Here is an 18,896-nt window from a genome sequence, read left to right as displayed (position 1 = left end):
CATAAACCGCGAAAATATTGTCATAGAAATCGTATAAAACCTGCTGTTATTTTGTATTTTAAAAACATTTTATATAATACTAAAGAATTTTTACGCAAGGGGTCTTTTAATATAGTAACGCAGTAACACAACAGATTATTATTTTCCTAATAGTTTATTAAACAATGCAAAACACAAGTAAAATATTAATATTAAAATCTTCAGTTCGTTGTTAAATATCTTTCTGGAAAATAAAACAGGATTAAAATATCTTCATACTTAATGTGGCTGGCGTTGGTGAAAAGCCACTACGGCACGACAAGCCCCCAGCCAATGGTAGTGGGTTTCTACTCTGGTGAGAAACCCTTGCGGGATGTTACTGTCCACGCAGGTTAAAGAAACCCCAGTGACAAAAATAATACTAAGACGCACATAGGTCTAACATAAAGACAAAAATAGTACGAGTGCAAAGACAGTACTGTGACATGCAACAAACACAACAGCTCAATCATACGGAAAGGAGACCCGATCACAAAAGTAATTAACGCGAACATAATCATAGAAACATCTACAAATAAAATATGGTTCAAATCCCTAAGGATATTCATTTGCAGTGTTCATCATATTGAATGTTCGACCGCAAGAAGTCGAAGCCAACAACAGCTCCGCATGTCCCAATTAAAAAGTAGGTCGGCATGTTTGTACCGCGATACTCTCGTCGTATCTTCACACATTATTAATACCGTCCGGATGTTACGCTCCTCGACCTGACGTAACCGCACCGAACGCAGGGTCATGACAATGCACTGACCCACCGTATCGACGCCGTAGCGTAATTGTGACGTGGCCATCGTCCCAATCACGCTACATGACGTTTTTGGAATTATATTTATATTATCGGGGCCAAGAAGTTATTTTACAGAATTAAATGGAGAATTATTGACTTTAAATGCACGCATATTATACTGCGTGTTGATATTACTCGAGTATTTGTGTACCAACATAGCCTTTTTACCAAGCGATTTAGGACAATACAGATTCGCTGAAGGGTTCGACCTTTGTAAACGAAGTACACAATAGAGTGTACAACAACAAAATCTAATCCAACAAGATACTCGCCATAGTTGTATTGCATATATTCCGTAGACATGCAAAACGCACTATAGTAGTGACTGACTAAAAATAGCTGGCAATCGTATACCCAGCAAAATAAGAATACACCAGCGCAAACACATGCACTGTCACACACCATATACTTTTAATACTCAAACCTCAAACCGTGTATCCATTATCGGCGGCTTCGTCTTTGTTCTTCGACTGCAAGGCAAACGTTATAGTTACGACATAGCCTTATCAATTATAGGTATTTTACTACTATGGGGTAAGATGGGACACCGTTAGCACCTAAATCTCATATTTCCTGATCGTGTTAATAACACTTTGAAATCAATAACAAACTAATATAACTGGTACATATATGTATTGCTTTTAAATTTACAAAAAGGCTTCAATTGTAATGAACCTGTAAAAACCTATTATAGTGCGTAAACGTTCAGCAATAACACTAAAATTATACAAAGCCTACATTTTAATACTTGCACATTAAATGTTAGAAACACTTTTAAAACTTCTAATGGTATTTTCGTTTAGCAATAATCACCCGCTGATAATATATATAATACCTTGCGCTTTTCTTTGGCAGCTTTTTTGTTGAATTTTCTGCAAATATACTAATCGTTAAACTACCGCTTACATATTATTACGTCATATTTACCTTCATTCATGCTTCACGCCATGGTCCGCTTGATCCTCTGTGACGTCACATCACCAATACTTCTAGAAAAGAGCTTATGTACGTAATAATGCCAATTGTGGTTTATACCTTACCAATTCTTTGATCTTCTTGCTTCGCGCTTATAGCGGAAGTATAATTAGAATATACAAGTAATGTGCCTTGCGTCGACGATAATCGCGCATGGGGCCCCATGAAAAAGAAAACGCCGCAAAACCACGCGTATAGAATATTCGCATGTTGTTCATCTATGACGTAACAAAACCTACGACGTAACATTAATTCGAGTTATAGAAAGCGAAATCTAAACGATTGTATCGGATTGTGACGTAATAGAACGCAGCGATTGTAAACTGAGATATTGCGTGTGACGTCGCGAGTGACGTAATAAAGAACCGTCGCGATTCCTGAAACAGAATGTTATAAAAAATATTTAAAAAGTTAATATAATAAAGTAATAAACGCAAGGCACAAAACCTGTACAATTATATTATTGTACATAATGTATATTATAATGTAGTGCATTGTATTACTGTGTTATATTTTATTGTAAATAGTATACGTCATAATATAATACTAAAGTAAGTAAACAATACTTAACTCTTGCAAGAAAACTTGTTGAAACCTTCCAACTTGTAACCTGATGTGGAACCAACTTCATCTAAACTGCGAGAACGTGGTAACTTTGTAGAAGAAGCGTTTTATGCGCGGAGCAATCAGCTGGTGCGAGGCGTCGGTCACGTGAGCAATCTGACCAATCAGCTTCAAGGATTGGATATAGCGGCATGATTGTGACGTCAGTTTGACATTGTGGCGTTACAGACTAAGTTCACAACGATTCGCGATTTTAAATTTCTGATATAAGTGGTTATAAGTCTAAAGAAATACTATAACATCCGTTAATATATATATATTTATTTAATTTCGTCATGAGATGAAAAAAGCGGAAATTATTTATAAAGAAATGCAAAAAATTGCGGCAAAGAACGACAACACAAACTGTTGGACGAAAAGTATCTTTATGGTCCCTATAGGCCTATGTGCCCCCAAAATTACACAGATAAAAAAGCAAAGCAAAACGAATATTTCTATACAGCCAAGCGACAGATAATTCTGCCTCAATGTAAACACAGGGTACATAGCAACATGTCATTAGCAGCGATATATAATATAGTAGAGTAGGGGAAAGTTAGGACACTTTTCTATTTTAATTTCTTGACCCATTTGTCGGTGGGGGAAGATGGGTCAACAGTGTTTCGTCCCATTTAGAAGTAAACAAAGAACATAGGAAGAATTATAAAACCGTGTGTTCACGACTCGCATCGTTCGTTGTTAATTCTTTAAAACACTATGAGGGTATTTGGATATTATGTGATAACAGTGTCCCGTCTTCCCCCACCCTATTATATAATAATTTCTGCGTATAAAAACTTAGGACAGAAACTTGGGTTGATATTTTGACAAGTATTCTTTCTTCCTCTCCTTGCTTACAAGTTGTAGGAGTGGCAAGCCAGTTTCTTCGTCCGTGACGCAGCGTTCCACGAGTTCTAGATACGTAAGATTCTCGTTGGTATTTGGATCAAAGAATCCCTTCGTGTCATCTGAAGGGTCCTCGAGTATTTGCTCCAACCTCCTGTCGAACAAACCGCGCTCAAAGGCGGCCTCTACCGGTAGTCTATGGTTAGCAAAAGGGTCGATAATTCCGCCGGTCGCAATTTGGGCTTCTAGGAGCCGTATACCGTGGCTTTCCACAACAAGTTTACGATTCATCGCGTCGAATAAAGACATGGGCTCAGTGGAGAGTCTACTCTTGTACCCCAATACGGCTCGCTCTGCTCTTTCCAGTACAGCTTGGAATTGCCTGTCAATCAAACCACAATTTGTGGCTTCCTTTACCGACATTTTCTCCGCCGAGTTGGGATCAATGATACTCCCAGTTGCTGCTTGTGCTTCTAGTAGACTAACAGCCGTACCTCTTCGTATAATCCCCTTCTTACACGCATCATAAAACGAAATCTTCTTGTTCGTTTCTTCAACCAAGAGTCCAGCTATTGGATCCCTCCCACTTAGAAACGGCTGCAGTTCATCTTCGAGGTCCTTCTCTTCTTTTTCTCCAAACTCCAGTTTCTTGACAGTCGATTCTCTCACCAAACCTGCTCGAATCAAGTCAAGAAGTTTAACAGCCTTTCTCCACCCTGAAGTAAACGTAATATCCTCTCTTCTTTTGCTTGGAGTCATAATAGGAGTAGATGGTGCATCCAATGTTTCTGCACCTGCCTTTACAGGAGTTATTTTAAGCTCAGTTATTTCATCTTGGGAAATATTACTCTCTTTATCCGATTCACTACTAGACGAGGACGAACTATGCGTGTCCTTAAAATTTAGTTGTGAAACCGTCACTGGTACAGAGCTATTTTCTTCCTTCCCGTTCCTACCATCGTTGTTTTCCTCATCACTGCTAGAAGAAGAAGAACTACTTCTGGTCTTCACTTCGGGCTTTTTGGTCTCAGTCTCCGAATCCGAAGACTCGAAGCTCGACACCTTCTTCTTGCTGCCATCATCGCCTCCTGTATGATCACTGAAAGAAGACCTGCCTTTCGGATCGTTTACTTCAGGTTCCGAATCCGAGGATTCGGAGCTGGATTTCTCATTGTCCTCACTGTTCCGTTCATCGTTGACAGCAGGCTTTGTATCAATATTAACATGCGTTGGATGTAATACACCTTCTTTGTTATCTTCTTCAGTCGCTATTGTACCAGCAACCACTGGCGTTGCATCCACATCTGTTGGTTCTCTATCTCCGTTTATATCTTTTCCTACACCTCCTTTACGCCTATCTTCGTCGTCAGAATCGCTACTACTGCTGCTGCTGCTTGTTGACGCCCTTCTGCTTACTTTGGAGTAAATATGCTCATTTTTATCATTCGCAGAAGAATAACTGGACGATGAGCTCGTACTTTTGCTGTCGTCGTCTATAGAGGGATGCGAAAGTTTCGACTTCTTTGTTTCATCATCTTTAAGCAAAACAACAGTTCCAATATTAGGAGGGGGAGATTTCGTCTGTAGTTCCTCATATGAGATTGGAACCTCATCGTTGCTTGGGATTACCACGTCTTCAGGCGACCTTGGGAGATACAAGACGTCGGTTTTTGTTGGCTTATATAGAACTATGATTATACTATAACATATTTATAATTTTTATTTATATGTGTATTGAATACCAAAGATCACGTTATTTAGCATAGCGAAGAGATTGAAGGTAATAGCAAAAAGATGGTGACTATGCCACGCTAAGAATCGGTTAAGCATGTTAAGAGTTATAAAAAGCAACTCACAGTGGGTTGAAAATACCTATTTAAGACAGAATACCAAGTAATTGAAAGAAAGCGCGCAAGTCTGCACCCGCTATTTGCATACTATAACAGATGTATAATACATTGTATATAAATGGGACGAGAAAAAAAAGGTGTCTCACTTTTCCCACCCTACTATATATCATGTAGAGTTACCTGTTTTCTGGTGCAGCGTGTAGCATGGCGTCTGCAGCAGATTCTATAAAAATGAATTAATATTCACATTTCGCTACCGTAATCGAAAAACAAATAAAGTTATTATTTTTTTGATTAAGCAAATTCTAACCTTGAAATTCATCCGTTACCGTCATTGTGTCCGGTTCCTATGTAACAAAAATAGTTGACCTGTTATATGTGGGTGTATGAATCATACAGCATACCTTTCTTTGATTATGGCTTGCAGTAATCGCCACTTTATAAGGTGCGGAGTTACTGAGTAATGTAAGAGCATCTTGGTATGTGATGTCGTCGAAAAACACGGTCACACTTCCAATGATATCACCTGGAATATCACACGAAATGTTAGTAATACCTAAGTTAAAATTGTAGACAGACTTGGTTTAATTTGTAAATATGGCACAGGGGTATGCCCGTTACGTTGGTGGGAAACTATATATAATGGGGTGAGGAAAGATGGGACATTTTTTTATTCTGTTTTCTCGTCCTATTTGGTAGTAAACAAAGAACATTCAAATAATCATATACAAGTGTTCTGTTTCATACACCTCGTGCCTGCGCTTACAGGTTACCACGTATGTAACTTTGTGGGTGTTTGAAAATCTCATATTCTAATACCTTCTTTCAGTTTATCGTGTGCTGGGCCATTCCTACGTATATTCGCCACTTGCACGTTTCCATTCTCTCCTGGCATTAAATCAAACCCGTTGGTTGGCGACTCTTTCTCGTCCAACAACACTGTGAAGACGTCCTATTGTAATACAACATGTCTGTGTTAGACCCGATACGCCCTATGACTTCTAGTGGGAACGCTTTGTGATTTTATATGAGCTTGGTATCTCATGTTATAAGTATAGGTTCAAGTGAGTTTAAAATGCTTACATTATCATCAGTAGGCGTCTTAACGTCGACATCGACTTCTTTTGCTTGTAATGCGTTATCCTAAACACCCAAAACATGTTAACAAGGTTTTAAACTTCATTAGTTAAACTTTAATGAAAACCATTCACCATTTGCGCATTTTGTTCTTGTGGCTTCGTCTGTACCTCTCCATTTTCGACGTTGTGATCTTTTCCGTTTGCGTCTGTTGTGTCTAAAATTATTGATATAGGGGCGTTACAGTTAAAAGAACATTGTCAACGTATAAGTTGTATGTCTAATTTCAAAATAACTGTACGGTGGCAATGTAAATGCGATGTTGTGAGAAGGTATATAAAGGAAAACGAACATATTCAAACAACTCTATAATATACCATGGTCTATATCACGGCCTACCAGAGATCCTACTAGAACTAGAGATACGGCCTGATAATTCACATTTTACGTTTGAAATTAGAAGGCCAAACACCATTATTTTCAATTGTTACGTCATTTATTTTGCCTAAAAAAGGTAGCAGTAATGAAAAAAAACGCATTAAAAAACATACGAATTTAGTAGGCCGTGTCTATATGTGTATTTAGGCGAAAGTACTTTTTCAAGGTATATAAGTATGTGTTACACTCAACGCGGTTTTAAGTGCAACCGTAACTATACGACATACGTAATAGGTAGCAAAGCAAATGTTACCTTCAGTATTTGATAGAACAGGATTGTCGTGTCCAACGTCATTGGAGTTGGAGATATTTCGCTTCTTCTTTTCTAAAACCACGGTTGTAAAACATCACATTAAACAGTTGTTAACATGGCCATAGCGAACTACAGACACCCACGCTTTAATAAGCGCTATTTGTGGATTGACGGCGTATTGTTTTAGGCACATATCAATCAACGTAACTCCAAGACCAAGTTAATAACCAGTAGAGCAAACACACGGAGCTTTTAAATTCACGAGATAAGTGTGCCGGGAAACATGCTATCTTTATATTACATAGCTTTATAATATCTTATATAGTAGGGTGGGGAGAGATGGGACATCTGTAGCACATAATATCCGAATATTCTGATCGTGTTTTAAACAAGTAACAAAGGTCCATGGGAATCGTGAGGACACGGTTTTATAATTCTTTGAATTTTATTTGTTTACTAACAAATGGAACGAGAAAATAGATCAAAAAGGTGTCTCATCTACCACACCCTACTATATATTGAAGTATTCTATTGCATTTTAACATAAGCTGCTTTTATACCGATTTAGATGTTATTGCTTACTTTTTATTAGTTTAAAATACAACAAGGCAAGTGCGATACAAAGTAGAACAACTCCCAGAGTTCCAAATATGCTTACAACTATCGCTTCTGTATACGTAAGTGGCTGCTGCGCATGCGCTGTACCAACAAACAATAACAATACAATTGCTCTAAACAACATCTTGAAACGTCTACGCAAAGCAAATGCTTGGAAAAGTTGAGATCGGCTTAAGAACTGACGCGCCCCGAAAATTCCTTGGACGCATGACGTCAGAGAGCTCCTTTCTTCGCGCTTTTTACTATTACGTATACAGAGCTCGACTTAGAACTAAAACTGCAGTTTTTAAAGCGCTGTTTACGTGGGACACGCATCGTCGGCTCTGGCAGGCTGATTGCAACAAATTGCGGATCAAGTATAAAAGGAAAACGAAACCTTATAAAATCTGTAGCATTCAGAGACATTAATTATGGGCCTGTGAATAAAAAATGAGGCAGTTATAAAAACAAAATAAAAATAAATCACCTGTTACATTATACCTAATCTGAATTAGTCGTTATGTTATATAGTAGGTTGGGGTAAGATGGCCCATGTTTTCATTCTCTCTTCTCGTACCCTTTGGTAGTAAACAAAAAATATTTACACAATTATTTAACCTTATCCACGCGTCTCTTAAAATTGTTGCTAATTGTTAAAAATATGATTAGAAAACACGACATATTATGTGCTAACGGTATCCATCTTACCCCACAGTACTATATAACAAACTACCGTTGTTTCATGACGCTTTAAACGGTTGTTAGCAAACCTTGGGAGTGTTGACAATGTCACTGTATGGGGGTTAGTATGTTTGATGGTATGTCATTTCGAGTCTTTAGTTTAGTAGGGTGGGGAATATGGGACACCTTTAGCGCATAATATCCAAATATCCTGATCGTGTTTTAAACAATTAACAACGGTTTATAGAAGTCGGGAGGTTTTATAATTCTTTAAATGTTCTTTATTTACTATTAAATGAGACGAGAAAATATAACAAAAGGTGTCCCGTTTTACCCCACACTACTATAAACTAATGTTTCATAACACGTTATTTTGATTCTTTAGACGTCCCAGGCACGAGCAAGGAATCATTTCCATCTTCGTCCTCCTCAAAGTCACCTTCCTCTGCCATTAGTTGAGCTGCAGTTTGTTCGTCGATCAGTTTAAACTTGAGGGCTTCTTGCACGGTGAGCTCGTTCCCAGAGTTCGGGTCAACGATCACAACACGACGGCTTGTTGGGGAAGCTGTGGAATGTAAAAGATATTGTAATACACGACATAATTAATGTATTCAGGTAGGGTAAGATGGGACACCTTTTGCACATAAAATACAAATATCCTGATCGTGTATTAAACAATTAACAACGGTCTATGGGAGTCGTAAGGATACGGTTTTATAATTCTTTGAATGTTCTTTGTTTGCTACCAAATTGACGAGAAATTAGAATGAAAAGGTGTCCCATCTCCCCCGTCCTAATATACATACATTATACTTAAGGATATTGTAATATATCATATAGCATACACTTAATGCATACATAGTATAACACATTTCGTCAAGTAGTTTTCTATTAATTGTTATAAATCCCTACTCGTGGTTGTTTTAATTCATTTGTTCTTCGTAATTACAATTGATATATAATGTAGGGTGGGGGAAAATGGGACACCGTTTCATTATACTTTCTCATCCCATTCGGCAGTTTTTTTAAAACACGATCAGGATATTTAGATATTCTGTGTTAAATGTGTCCCATCTCCCCCCACAGTACTATACATTTTATCTTATTTTACGTACATGGTCGACTCCCTCTCATAGACGATTTCTTCTTTCGCTTTGCTTTTACCTTGAACGGAAATAAATGCTTAGATTCACAACGTTCAAAATACATTACATAACTTTACTTTATTAAAAAAAAAAATATTTAAAAAAAGGTTACACACTAACAAAAAAACGGAGAAAAATCGACAGACCTTAATATAAGCTTTAATGGAAAATACACATCATTTATTTAGTAGAATGGATCACCATACGATATTTAATTGATGTTAATTTCATTATTGTCTATTAGAGAAAAAACGCGCATACAATCGATGTTATCTGCGGTAAACAACAGCCGTACTAAAACATGCTAAGATGCGTGCTGCTTATTTAATATTGTATGTCCGATACACCTACCAGAACAGAACATTAGATTATTGCGATAACGTTGTTCTATTTATAGCATATTGTGGATGAAGAGTTTTAACTTTACCACTGGCTTGGACGGACTTGGACTTTTTTCGCGGATTTTTCGACCTGATGGCTTCGGTTCAAACGGGAGAACATTCGGTGTTACAGTTCCAGTTTCCACCGGTAACAACAGCATATCATCGAACGTTGTGCATCTAAAACAGAAGCTTGGTTATATCCACGAACTGTGGGCGTTTTCACAATAGAGAAATCAAAAGAAATATTTTTATGTCAACGAAACATGTTGTCCTAAAATATAACAATATTTTGTTCTGGTCATTTTCAGTACAAACCTAACCCCAGTAATGATCTGGTGCTACGACATAACCCCACATAACACACACACACACATACATATATATATATATATCACAATTGTCTTTTATATCATGTTCATTTTGAATTTTCCTACGCCAAACATATAACAAAATATGGGATAAACAATGCTTTAGCAACTTCGAGAGCTTACATACTATAACAGCTATAGTGTTCGTACCTTTCCATAAGGACAGAGTAATTCAGATTTTCTCCCGTTAGCGGGTGTACGTAGCTAGAGGTTTCACGCTGGTCCAGTTGTGAGGCAAGGTTCCTGTCAATCAAACCTCGCTTCAAGGCCACTGCCGCGCTGATTCGAACCGGGCTCTTCGGATCTATAATCCCTCCCGTTGCCAACTGAGCTTCCAGAAGTCTATTTATATAACGGAGAAAATTTGCGTCGCTGACTTTACAAACTTAATGGATATATAATGGGGTGGGGAAAGATGGAATAGCTTTTCATTTTATTTTCTCATCCCACTTGGTAGTAAACAAAGAACAATCAAAGAATTATAAAACCTCACAACTCCTATAAACCGTTATTAATTGTTTAAAACACCATCAGAATATTTGTATATTATGTGTTGAAAGTGTCCCATCTTTCCCCACTTTTCTTTTCAACCCAATATATGCCAGGTATCTCTATATTTTGTTATGCTTTGGTATAATGTCTTTTGACAAACCTGGTGGTGGAAACCAGTTATCCTAGTTTTGTGTTTTACCCAACCATCTAATTCATGCTTTATATTCTTCATACTTGGTGCATGTACCTGATACCGTGTCGTTCAACAACTTGGTGCCTTCCCATCGCCTCACAAAGCGACAAAGCTTCGTGTTTGAAAGGATCTCGGTATCCAGTAACTGCTTGTCCAGCCTTAGATACAACGTCTTCGTATTCTCTATAAAATGAAAGAAAACTCTTTAAAACTGTTGACATAATAGAATAGGGAGGACGGGACACCTTGATTAAATAATATCCAAATCTCTTGATCGTGATCTAAATAATTAACAACGGTCTATGCCCTATGGGAATCGTGAAGATACGTTTTTTTCTATTTCTTAAAATGTTCTTTGCTTACTACCAAATGAGATATATAAGAAATAGAATGAAAAGGTGTCCCATCTTCCCCCCCCCACTGCTGTATACAAAAGGCGAATTCGCACGTATTGAAAGAAAATTATAAAATTTAGAATCCAAACTTAAAGCCTAAGGATATACACATTCGACAGACAAGCGAAAAAAGTGGATTTACACGCCAAATACAGTATACGGCCAGGTTTAGTAAAACGATAATTTCGTGTTAAAGTGCATGGTAATTCTACCTGTCAATCAGGCCTGTTTTTAAAGCGGTTTCTATGGTAACGGTCTTGCCTGACTGCACATCGATAATCTTCCCACAAGCGGCTTGAGCTTCTAATAATTCGAAAGCTGTTCCTTTACGAATCAGTCCGGCTCTACTGGCTTCTTGTATGCTCATCTTTTCACCTGAAGATCAATGTTTTTTTTTGGCCACGTAACATAATATGTGTGCTAAAACTAAAGTATGGTGGGGGTAATGACCCAGGTCCCATGGCGACATACGTTGCATGACTTTACCCATAAAGCATAGAATGTGCATATACACTATTGAGGTAATAGGCCAGCTTTGGTTTAAATCCCAGCAGTTTTTTTGGCATGCCTTACTGTAGAACTTCTACGTCAAGACAAAATATAATATAGACATGAAACAGCACCATAAAGACCCATCTTTGCAACAATAACATTTTCCCGTTCACTGAAGCACAACAACCACTAACCCTACCTACCTGTACTTCTATTCAATACCCCAGCGATTGGTGGCTTCCCATCCACATACACCCTTAGTTGCTTGATCATATCTTTAACTTCATACGACAGCATCCTCCGTGTGTCAAACCGCTCCGCAGTTTCCGCATCAATTAGTTCGGCATCGACAACGTCTTGTAAGGTAACCGGTCTCTTGGATTCGGAATGGAATACAATCTGTAGAACATATTCTAAACATGAAACAATTTTTATACAAGTTTTAACATATTATAAGCAGGGAACAAATTGTTCAGTCAGTTTTTAATGGTAGATAAAAACGTCATTATATATGTTTGTAAACAACGACGTCGAACCATGTATATATAGTTGAGTAACAATAATATACTATCATACAGAACATACAGAACATACAGAACATACAGTGTATATGTATGGTTTCATTCAGTGGTGTTAGGACAAAGAGTGAATGAAACAGACCAACCGTGTCATAACGAATAACGTTGCCCCGTCAAGTGTGGATAAGTAAGTTACATTCATTTAAGTTATCAATTTTAAAACACAAACAAATTCAACGCAGTTCCATTTATTGGCTTTTTACCTTTGGCGGTCTTGGATCTGTTTTCTTTTTAACCCTAAAAGGCAAGAGACGAAGTCCTGTGTCTTTGTCTATGACGCACCTGTGAAGAAATGGCAAAGGATATTTCACTGCTGTATTTGTTTACATCACTATGCGAGTAGATTTTAATCGGATTACAGCAGGTTTCGCAGTTACGATGATAAGAAGGGACAAGTTAAGTAGTAAAACCTTTTCATTAGTTCCAGGTAACTCAGGTTCTCTTGAGTGGTTGGGTCAAAGAATCCTTTCGTATCATCGGACGGGTCTTGTAAAATATCGTTCAGTCTTTTGTCGAATAAACCGCGCTCATAGGCGACCTCTACCGGTAACCTGTGGTTGGCATTCGGATCCACGATTCCTGTATTGAAATAGTTAACATGTAGTATTCTGATACTTCTGCTAACAGGCACAATGAAAAGCAGTTTTTCAAATCTTCTAATAAATTAAAACAAAAATTTTACTATAACGTCCCGTCTGCCATTCGGTAAGACTTTTTTGGGGTTTTGCCAAATGACAGAAATTAGAATAAAATTATTAGCTTCTATACCAGATAAGCACAAACAATTAGTTGTATTTATTTTGACCTAATACCTCCAGTACTAATTTGCGCATTCTATATGAAACTCCATACAATCCATAAACAACACAATCCATATTCAATACATACATTCCTTTTACAGTAGCAATCCATACACGGTAGCAATCTATAGACAATTCTATACCTCCAGTAGCGATCTGAGCTTCAAGAAGTCGTATACCATGATTCTCAACCACTAGCCCACGTTTCATGGCTTCGAACAAAGATAGAGTTTCTGTACTTAGCTTGGTTTTGTATCCATAAACAGCTCGTTCAGCACTAAGACATATATAGTATATAATATTGTGGGGTAAGATGGATACCGTTGGAATATACTGTCCCATATTTCCTAGTCGTGGTCGTGGTTTCACTATTTTCCTAGTCGTGGTCGTGGTTTCACTAACAACGTTCTTTTAAAGTCCCGTGATGGAGACGGTTATTTAATTCTGTATATTTCTTGATTACTATCAAATGGGACAATAAAGAAGAATGAAAACTTAAACCATCTTAGCCTATAACCTACTATATATAATTTGTTATTCATATTTCGTGAAATTTGTTATTCATATTTCGTGAAATTTATTCGTATTACGTGAAATTTATTCGTATTTCGTGAAATTTATTCGTATTACGTGAAATTTATTCGTATTTCGTGAAATTTATTCGTATTTCGTGAATTGTTTTCATATTTCGTGAAATTTATTCGTATTTCGTGAAAACCATCACTTATACTAACCCTATACTTATACATAGGCGACAGCATACTGTAGCCATCACTTAGAACCAATATTACTTAAAATCTAAATGTCTTCTAATATAGCTCACCGTAATAGCACTGTTTCAAACTGCTTGTCAATCAACCCCTTATCGCTCGCTTCTTGCACGGACATTCTCTGTGCAGTACAAGGATCTATAACTCTACCTGTAGCAGCTTGAGCCTCGAGCAGACTTATCGCATTTCCTTGAAACGTAAAAGATAGGTTACAGTGGTCGAAGAGTTGAATAAAATTTAAGTTATGTAAATTAGCCGAGAAATCGCCACATACTATATCCAGTCAATGCGTAATATGTAGTAGGTATATTCCGTTGCTGCCAGGAATGTTAATCTTTTTTCAAAAATGTCTTGTTTGGCTTTTGTCACGCAAATATATGCAGGAAAAAGTAATTTAGAAAACATGGGTGTGTAGCTATCCCTCATATTCTTAATTTGTTGTGCGCTTTGGACTTACATAAAGCTTCCTATGTGTTGGGGAAATATGCCAAAATATGAAAATACATAAAGGTTTCATACCTTTTCGTATTAAAGATTTGGTTTTCCATGCATCGTAAATGGAAATTTTTTCGCCAGTATCGGACATTATCAAGCCAGCAATCGGTTCTTCACCAACCAGATACAACTTCAGTGAATTTTCAATACTCGATTCTTCAATCTTTCCTGTTTAGAAATGAATATATCATTTATATCCGCATGGTGGGGCACGGTAGTCATTATAACACAAGTGTTGTGTTTCATAAACTTCGTACCCGCTTACGAGTAACCACATATCCGCTTGTAGGTTTATAAGAAAGCTTTGTTGGCTTCTATACTACCAGGCATAATGTAAAAAACTTTCAACAGCTGATCTGGTATGAAAAACGTAGCGTATTTCTGTTTCGTATGCCATCGGAAAGTTTATTTACATTATTCCGGTAGCAGAAGTAACAGAATACTTGTATTCTAGTTTCTCAGTAGCTAACATTATACCTGCTTCTATTTGCTCCAACGTTGTCTCGTCCACAACACCAGCTTTGTATAAATCGTCAAGGGTGACTCTTCTCTTCCAACCAGAAGTAAAATGAACGTCTTTCCTAGACCTCCTGTAACGTATAAAGATGAAAATTAAATACATTTGTCTCTTTTTAAACCACGTTTGCTTGTAGTGTGGCCAATTTCATTTTCTTTGTTGTTTTATTTAGTTTGATCTTAGCTATCGTATTCGAAAAGGTAAAAAATGCTGTATAGGTGAGTCTGAAAAGATGGGACAACTTTTCATTCTATTATCTTGTCTCAAAGCATTTGGTAGCAAGCAAGGAACATTCCAAGAGGTATAAATCCATATCCTCGCAACTCTAATATACCGTTGTTGTTTGTTTAAAACACGATTAAAATATTTGGATATTATGTGCTAAAGGGGTATGCTTTACCCCACGTTATATATGTTATGGCATTTTATACCAAATTCACTGACCTCTTTGGCGCCACCAGTGGTTTCTCAGGTGGATTTTGAGCTTGGTCGAAACTTTCTACGATCTTGGAAACCGAGGTTTGTTTGATTGGTTTCTAAAATAAAGAAAAAGATTCACTAACTTATTTGACCTCGGGGGCGGGCAACGGCGGTTCTTATAACACGGGTGTTTTAGCCCGCTTACAAGTTATCAGACATGTAACTTTGTGGATGATTGTTTTAGAAAGATTTTTTAACAGTCTAAACAAAACTGTGTTTTTTCTAACACTGTGAATTTTTCTACCTTTAAGTTCTACAAAACTGTTCTGTGATTTTCCAACAGTGCAAAATACCTCTTCAGCTTTTTCCTTCTCGTTTTCTTCCTCACTGGACGAGGAAGACGACAACAATGTATCTGAAGATAACGAAGACGAAGTTTCTTTTGTGGAAGGTTCGAGAACAACCTCATTGTCGTCAGAAGAAGATGAACGGGGAGTTGCAGGTTTTTGTGGCGATGGGGGCGCTATGACTAACATGGTATAAGTTTATTTATAAATATTCTTTCAATTGATCATCTGGTATAAAAAAAATAGTGTATTTTCTTCCAATTAGAACCTTAATATGTTTAATTATATGTTCTTTTCAAAATTTTTACATTGTATTGTCTGTAGGGTATGACAGTCACGCATTTTATTCAAAACATTACTTCTATTTTTTATCAATACGCGTGTTTTAACAACTGTTGTTTTACCGTTACAACCCGTCTTTTCGCTTTTTATTTAACTCTCTTGTTCTTCGTTATCGTGACCGAAGAGACGAAATAAATTTCATTCATTTATTATGATGTTTTATCGCCATCCGGCTCTTGCCGAATGGCACCGGTAACACAGCCTTAGAACAACAAGTACCTATCCCCTTGTTGCTTATATTCCAGATCCTTTGCGGCAATGTAGTGCCACTTACCCGTATAATAGCAAACCTTATGGGTAACAGAACGACTTACTATCAAGAATACAAGCAAGAATACAAGCATTTCACCAATATATAAAATCTTAAGTTCCATACCTGGCTGTTCGTCTTCTTCTTCTGACGACGAAGAACTTGACGATTTCTCTTTTTCCTCCGGTTCCTCTTTCTCCTCTTTTTGCTCTTTGGGAGCTTCGTGTTGAGAAGCTTCAACTACAATCGGAGGTTCGTCCCTTGGAATAAATGGATGAATGAATAAATGAATAAATGTATGGACAAATAAACATAGGACAAATTTAACGGACAAGTGAATAAATAAATAGGAATGTGAATGCATAATTGAAAAAATCAACAAAGGACTTTATTTTGTCTCTTCTTGACCCCTTATTTATAAGGGGGTTGGGGGGAAGACGGAACACTTTTGGCACATAACATCCAAATATCATGATCGTGTTTTAAACAATATAACAATGGTCTACGAGACGTGAAGATACGGTTTTATAATCCTTTAAATGTTTTTTGTTTACTACTAAATGGATGTTCTTTGTTTACCACCAAATGGGGCAAGAAAATCGAATGAAAAGGTGTCCCATCTTTCCCCCAACGCAATACCTTTGTTCTCGAACTTCTTCTTGATTTGTTTCATTTATGGTGGTTACTTTATCCTGGGAGCATGATGACATAGATGATGATGAAGTAGATGATGATGACGTAGAAGATGATGACGTAGACGATGATGACGTAGAAGAAGAAGATAATGACGAATGAATCGAAGATGTTTCCACTTCTACTTTCGTCTTGACCTCCTTCTAAAAAACGATTTTTTAAAATAATAAAATTTTAAACTTTATTAAAGAAAAAACAGTTCTCGAAGTAAATAAAAAAAATCAAAATTTCCAAAAACAAATTTAAAAATAAGGCACGAAAATGATCAAAAAATGTTAAAGAGTTAAAAAAAGGAAATAAACGAACTTGTTTTTCTTCGTCTGGGGGTTTGGGTTGTTTTAATGGTTCGACTTCAATCACTCGATCTTCATCTGGTTGCTTACCGTTTGGGTGTTTGCCGTTTACCGCTGGTTGTTTTTCAATGTCATCTAAATAAGTAAATATAATATTTTATTTTTTGTAAAGTTTTCACATTTATTTTTTTTACTATATAATTTTTATTTTATAATAAAAATTCACATTTTTTTAGACCTTCAATTTAAAAATTCTTAATAAAAAAAAGCTTGGCTAAGTTTAAAATGAATTTTTTACATTTTTTGCTTTTATTTAAAAAAAGTCTTAATATAAAAAGTGCTTATCTTTAAAGTTTAAAAATAAAACACCGATGTTTCGGTTGCGGTTTTTTAAATCTCGCATCGGAAGCTGTGTTACAAATAAGAACGCGCTTAAACTAGCAATGTTTGATATAATCAGTCATCTTAGCATGGCTGCGGGCGAATAGTTTCGAGAGATAAACGCTGCGTCGTGTTTGCGCTAATATTACATTAGCCCCGGTAATAAAAATATCAAAAATAGTTTTACGATGACATTTTCTTAGATTGAAACCGTTAGAAGAGATTGGCTTTAAGATAAATCCTTGTTTACCGTAACGTGTTGCTATTTAGATTTTAAACGTTTTCATTTACTTATGGGTTACCCGCGTATTAATTTTAGATCGGAGTTTTTTTAACAAATTAACGCGTTTGCCGTCTTAAAATAACAACTACAATCCAAATACACAAATGTTCAAAGCACACAAACATATTTTAAATTTTTGCACAAATATTGGTAATATCTTAGGGCGGGAGAAGATAGGACACCTTTATCACATAATGTTCAAATATCCTGACCGTGTTTTAAACAATCAACAACGGTCTATGGGAGTCGCGAAGTTACGGTTTTATAATTCTTTATTTGTTTACTATCAAATGGGACGAGAAATGGAATAAAAAGTCCCATCTTTTCCCATCCTACTACATGTATTAAAACACGCCACTAACGTTAAAGGGTAAAATTAAACCAATGCAGCAACAATATGCCATCTTATACGAAAGCAGAGAAGACACGCCCAGGGCAGGACAAAGTATCGCGCTTCCATTGACATATATATTTTTAAAAAAGACGAAAATAAAACAAACTTACCTTTTTTATTCTTGGACGTAAAGAAGATAATAAGCATTAGTAACAAAATAAGCGACCCCAGTGCGGCTAGAACCGCAGTTATCGCAATCAACCCGCCTTCCATGTTGGTTTGCAGCTAAAACCAGAGACTTGAGATAAATTCTTGAGCGAATTTCTGCGGCTTCCCTATTCTTGCTCGGGGCGACTTAGCTTAGTCAAGAGCAGAGGTCAGATTTTCAAGTATGTGCCGGAAAATTTGGCACTGAAATTTAGCGATTTTTCTTGCGAGAAATTTGTTTACTGAAGTAATTGGTTAAAACGTATTATTGACGTAATTGGTTAAAACAGAAAACTTTTTGACCGATATATAGTAGAATGAAGGAAGATGGGACACATTTTCATTCTATTTTCTCGTTCTATGTGGTAGTAAATAAAGAACGTTTGAACAATTATAAAACCGTATCCTCACGACTCTCATAGATCGTTGTTAATTGTTCAAAACATGATCAAGATACTTGGATATTATGTGCTAAAGGTGTCCCATCTTACCCCACCATACTATACATTATACAATCATGTTGTGGTAATTAAAAGTATTCCGCAGAACGTGCTGAAGTATTTTACATTAGG

At 36.7% G+C, this 18,896-nt stretch overlaps 2 protein-coding genes across 3 annotated transcripts; both read right to left on the bottom strand.

Annotated features, from left to right (window-relative positions):
- Positions 1–2,666: 2,666 nt before the first annotated feature.
- LOC149737141 (uncharacterized) lies at positions 2,667–7,732 on the bottom strand. 2 transcript variants are annotated; one of them, XM_089877230.1, is made up of 9 exons: positions 7,451–7,732; positions 6,869–6,940; positions 6,312–6,394; positions 6,184–6,243; positions 5,920–6,052; positions 5,505–5,626; positions 5,411–5,447; positions 5,281–5,323; positions 2,667–4,895 (listed from the first exon to the last, which is right to left on the bottom strand). In XM_089877230.1, the coding sequence occupies exons 1-9, from the start codon at positions 7,608–7,610 to the stop codon at positions 3,203–3,205; spliced, it is 2,403 nt and encodes an 800-aa protein (XP_089733356.1). In that variant the 5' UTR covers positions 7,611–7,732; the 3' UTR covers positions 2,667–3,202. The 2 variants fall into 2 exon arrangements, with proteins under 2 accessions (XP_089733356.1, XP_089733357.1); XM_089877231.1 differs by lacking the exon at positions 6,184–6,243.
- A 415-nt stretch (positions 7,733–8,147) lies between these two features.
- Positions 8,148–18,439, bottom strand: LOC149737140 (desmoplakin-like). The gene is made up of 19 exons (XM_089877229.1): positions 18,288–18,439; positions 17,133–17,254; positions 16,773–16,969; positions 16,260–16,393; positions 15,548–15,723; positions 15,219–15,310; positions 14,735–14,847; positions 14,282–14,425; positions 13,816–13,951; positions 13,136–13,269; positions 12,603–12,771; positions 12,396–12,474; positions 11,818–12,013; positions 11,335–11,497; positions 10,782–10,910; positions 10,193–10,384; positions 9,719–9,851; positions 9,262–9,310; positions 8,148–8,711 (listed from the first exon to the last, which is right to left on the bottom strand). Exons 1-19 carry the CDS (start codon positions 18,388–18,390, stop codon positions 8,515–8,517), a joined length of 2,658 nt encoding a protein of 885 aa, XP_089733355.1. The 5' UTR covers positions 18,391–18,439; the 3' UTR covers positions 8,148–8,514.
- Between the last annotated feature and the right edge of the window lie 457 nt (positions 18,440–18,896).

Source organism: Ciona robusta, chromosome 4, assembly GCF_009617815.1.
Source record: "Ciona robusta chromosome 4, ASM961781v2".
In the NCBI taxonomy this organism is placed as follows: Eukaryota; Metazoa; Chordata; class Ascidiacea; order Phlebobranchia; family Cionidae; genus Ciona; species Ciona robusta.
This window is presented reverse-complemented; position numbering and strand designations above follow the sequence as displayed.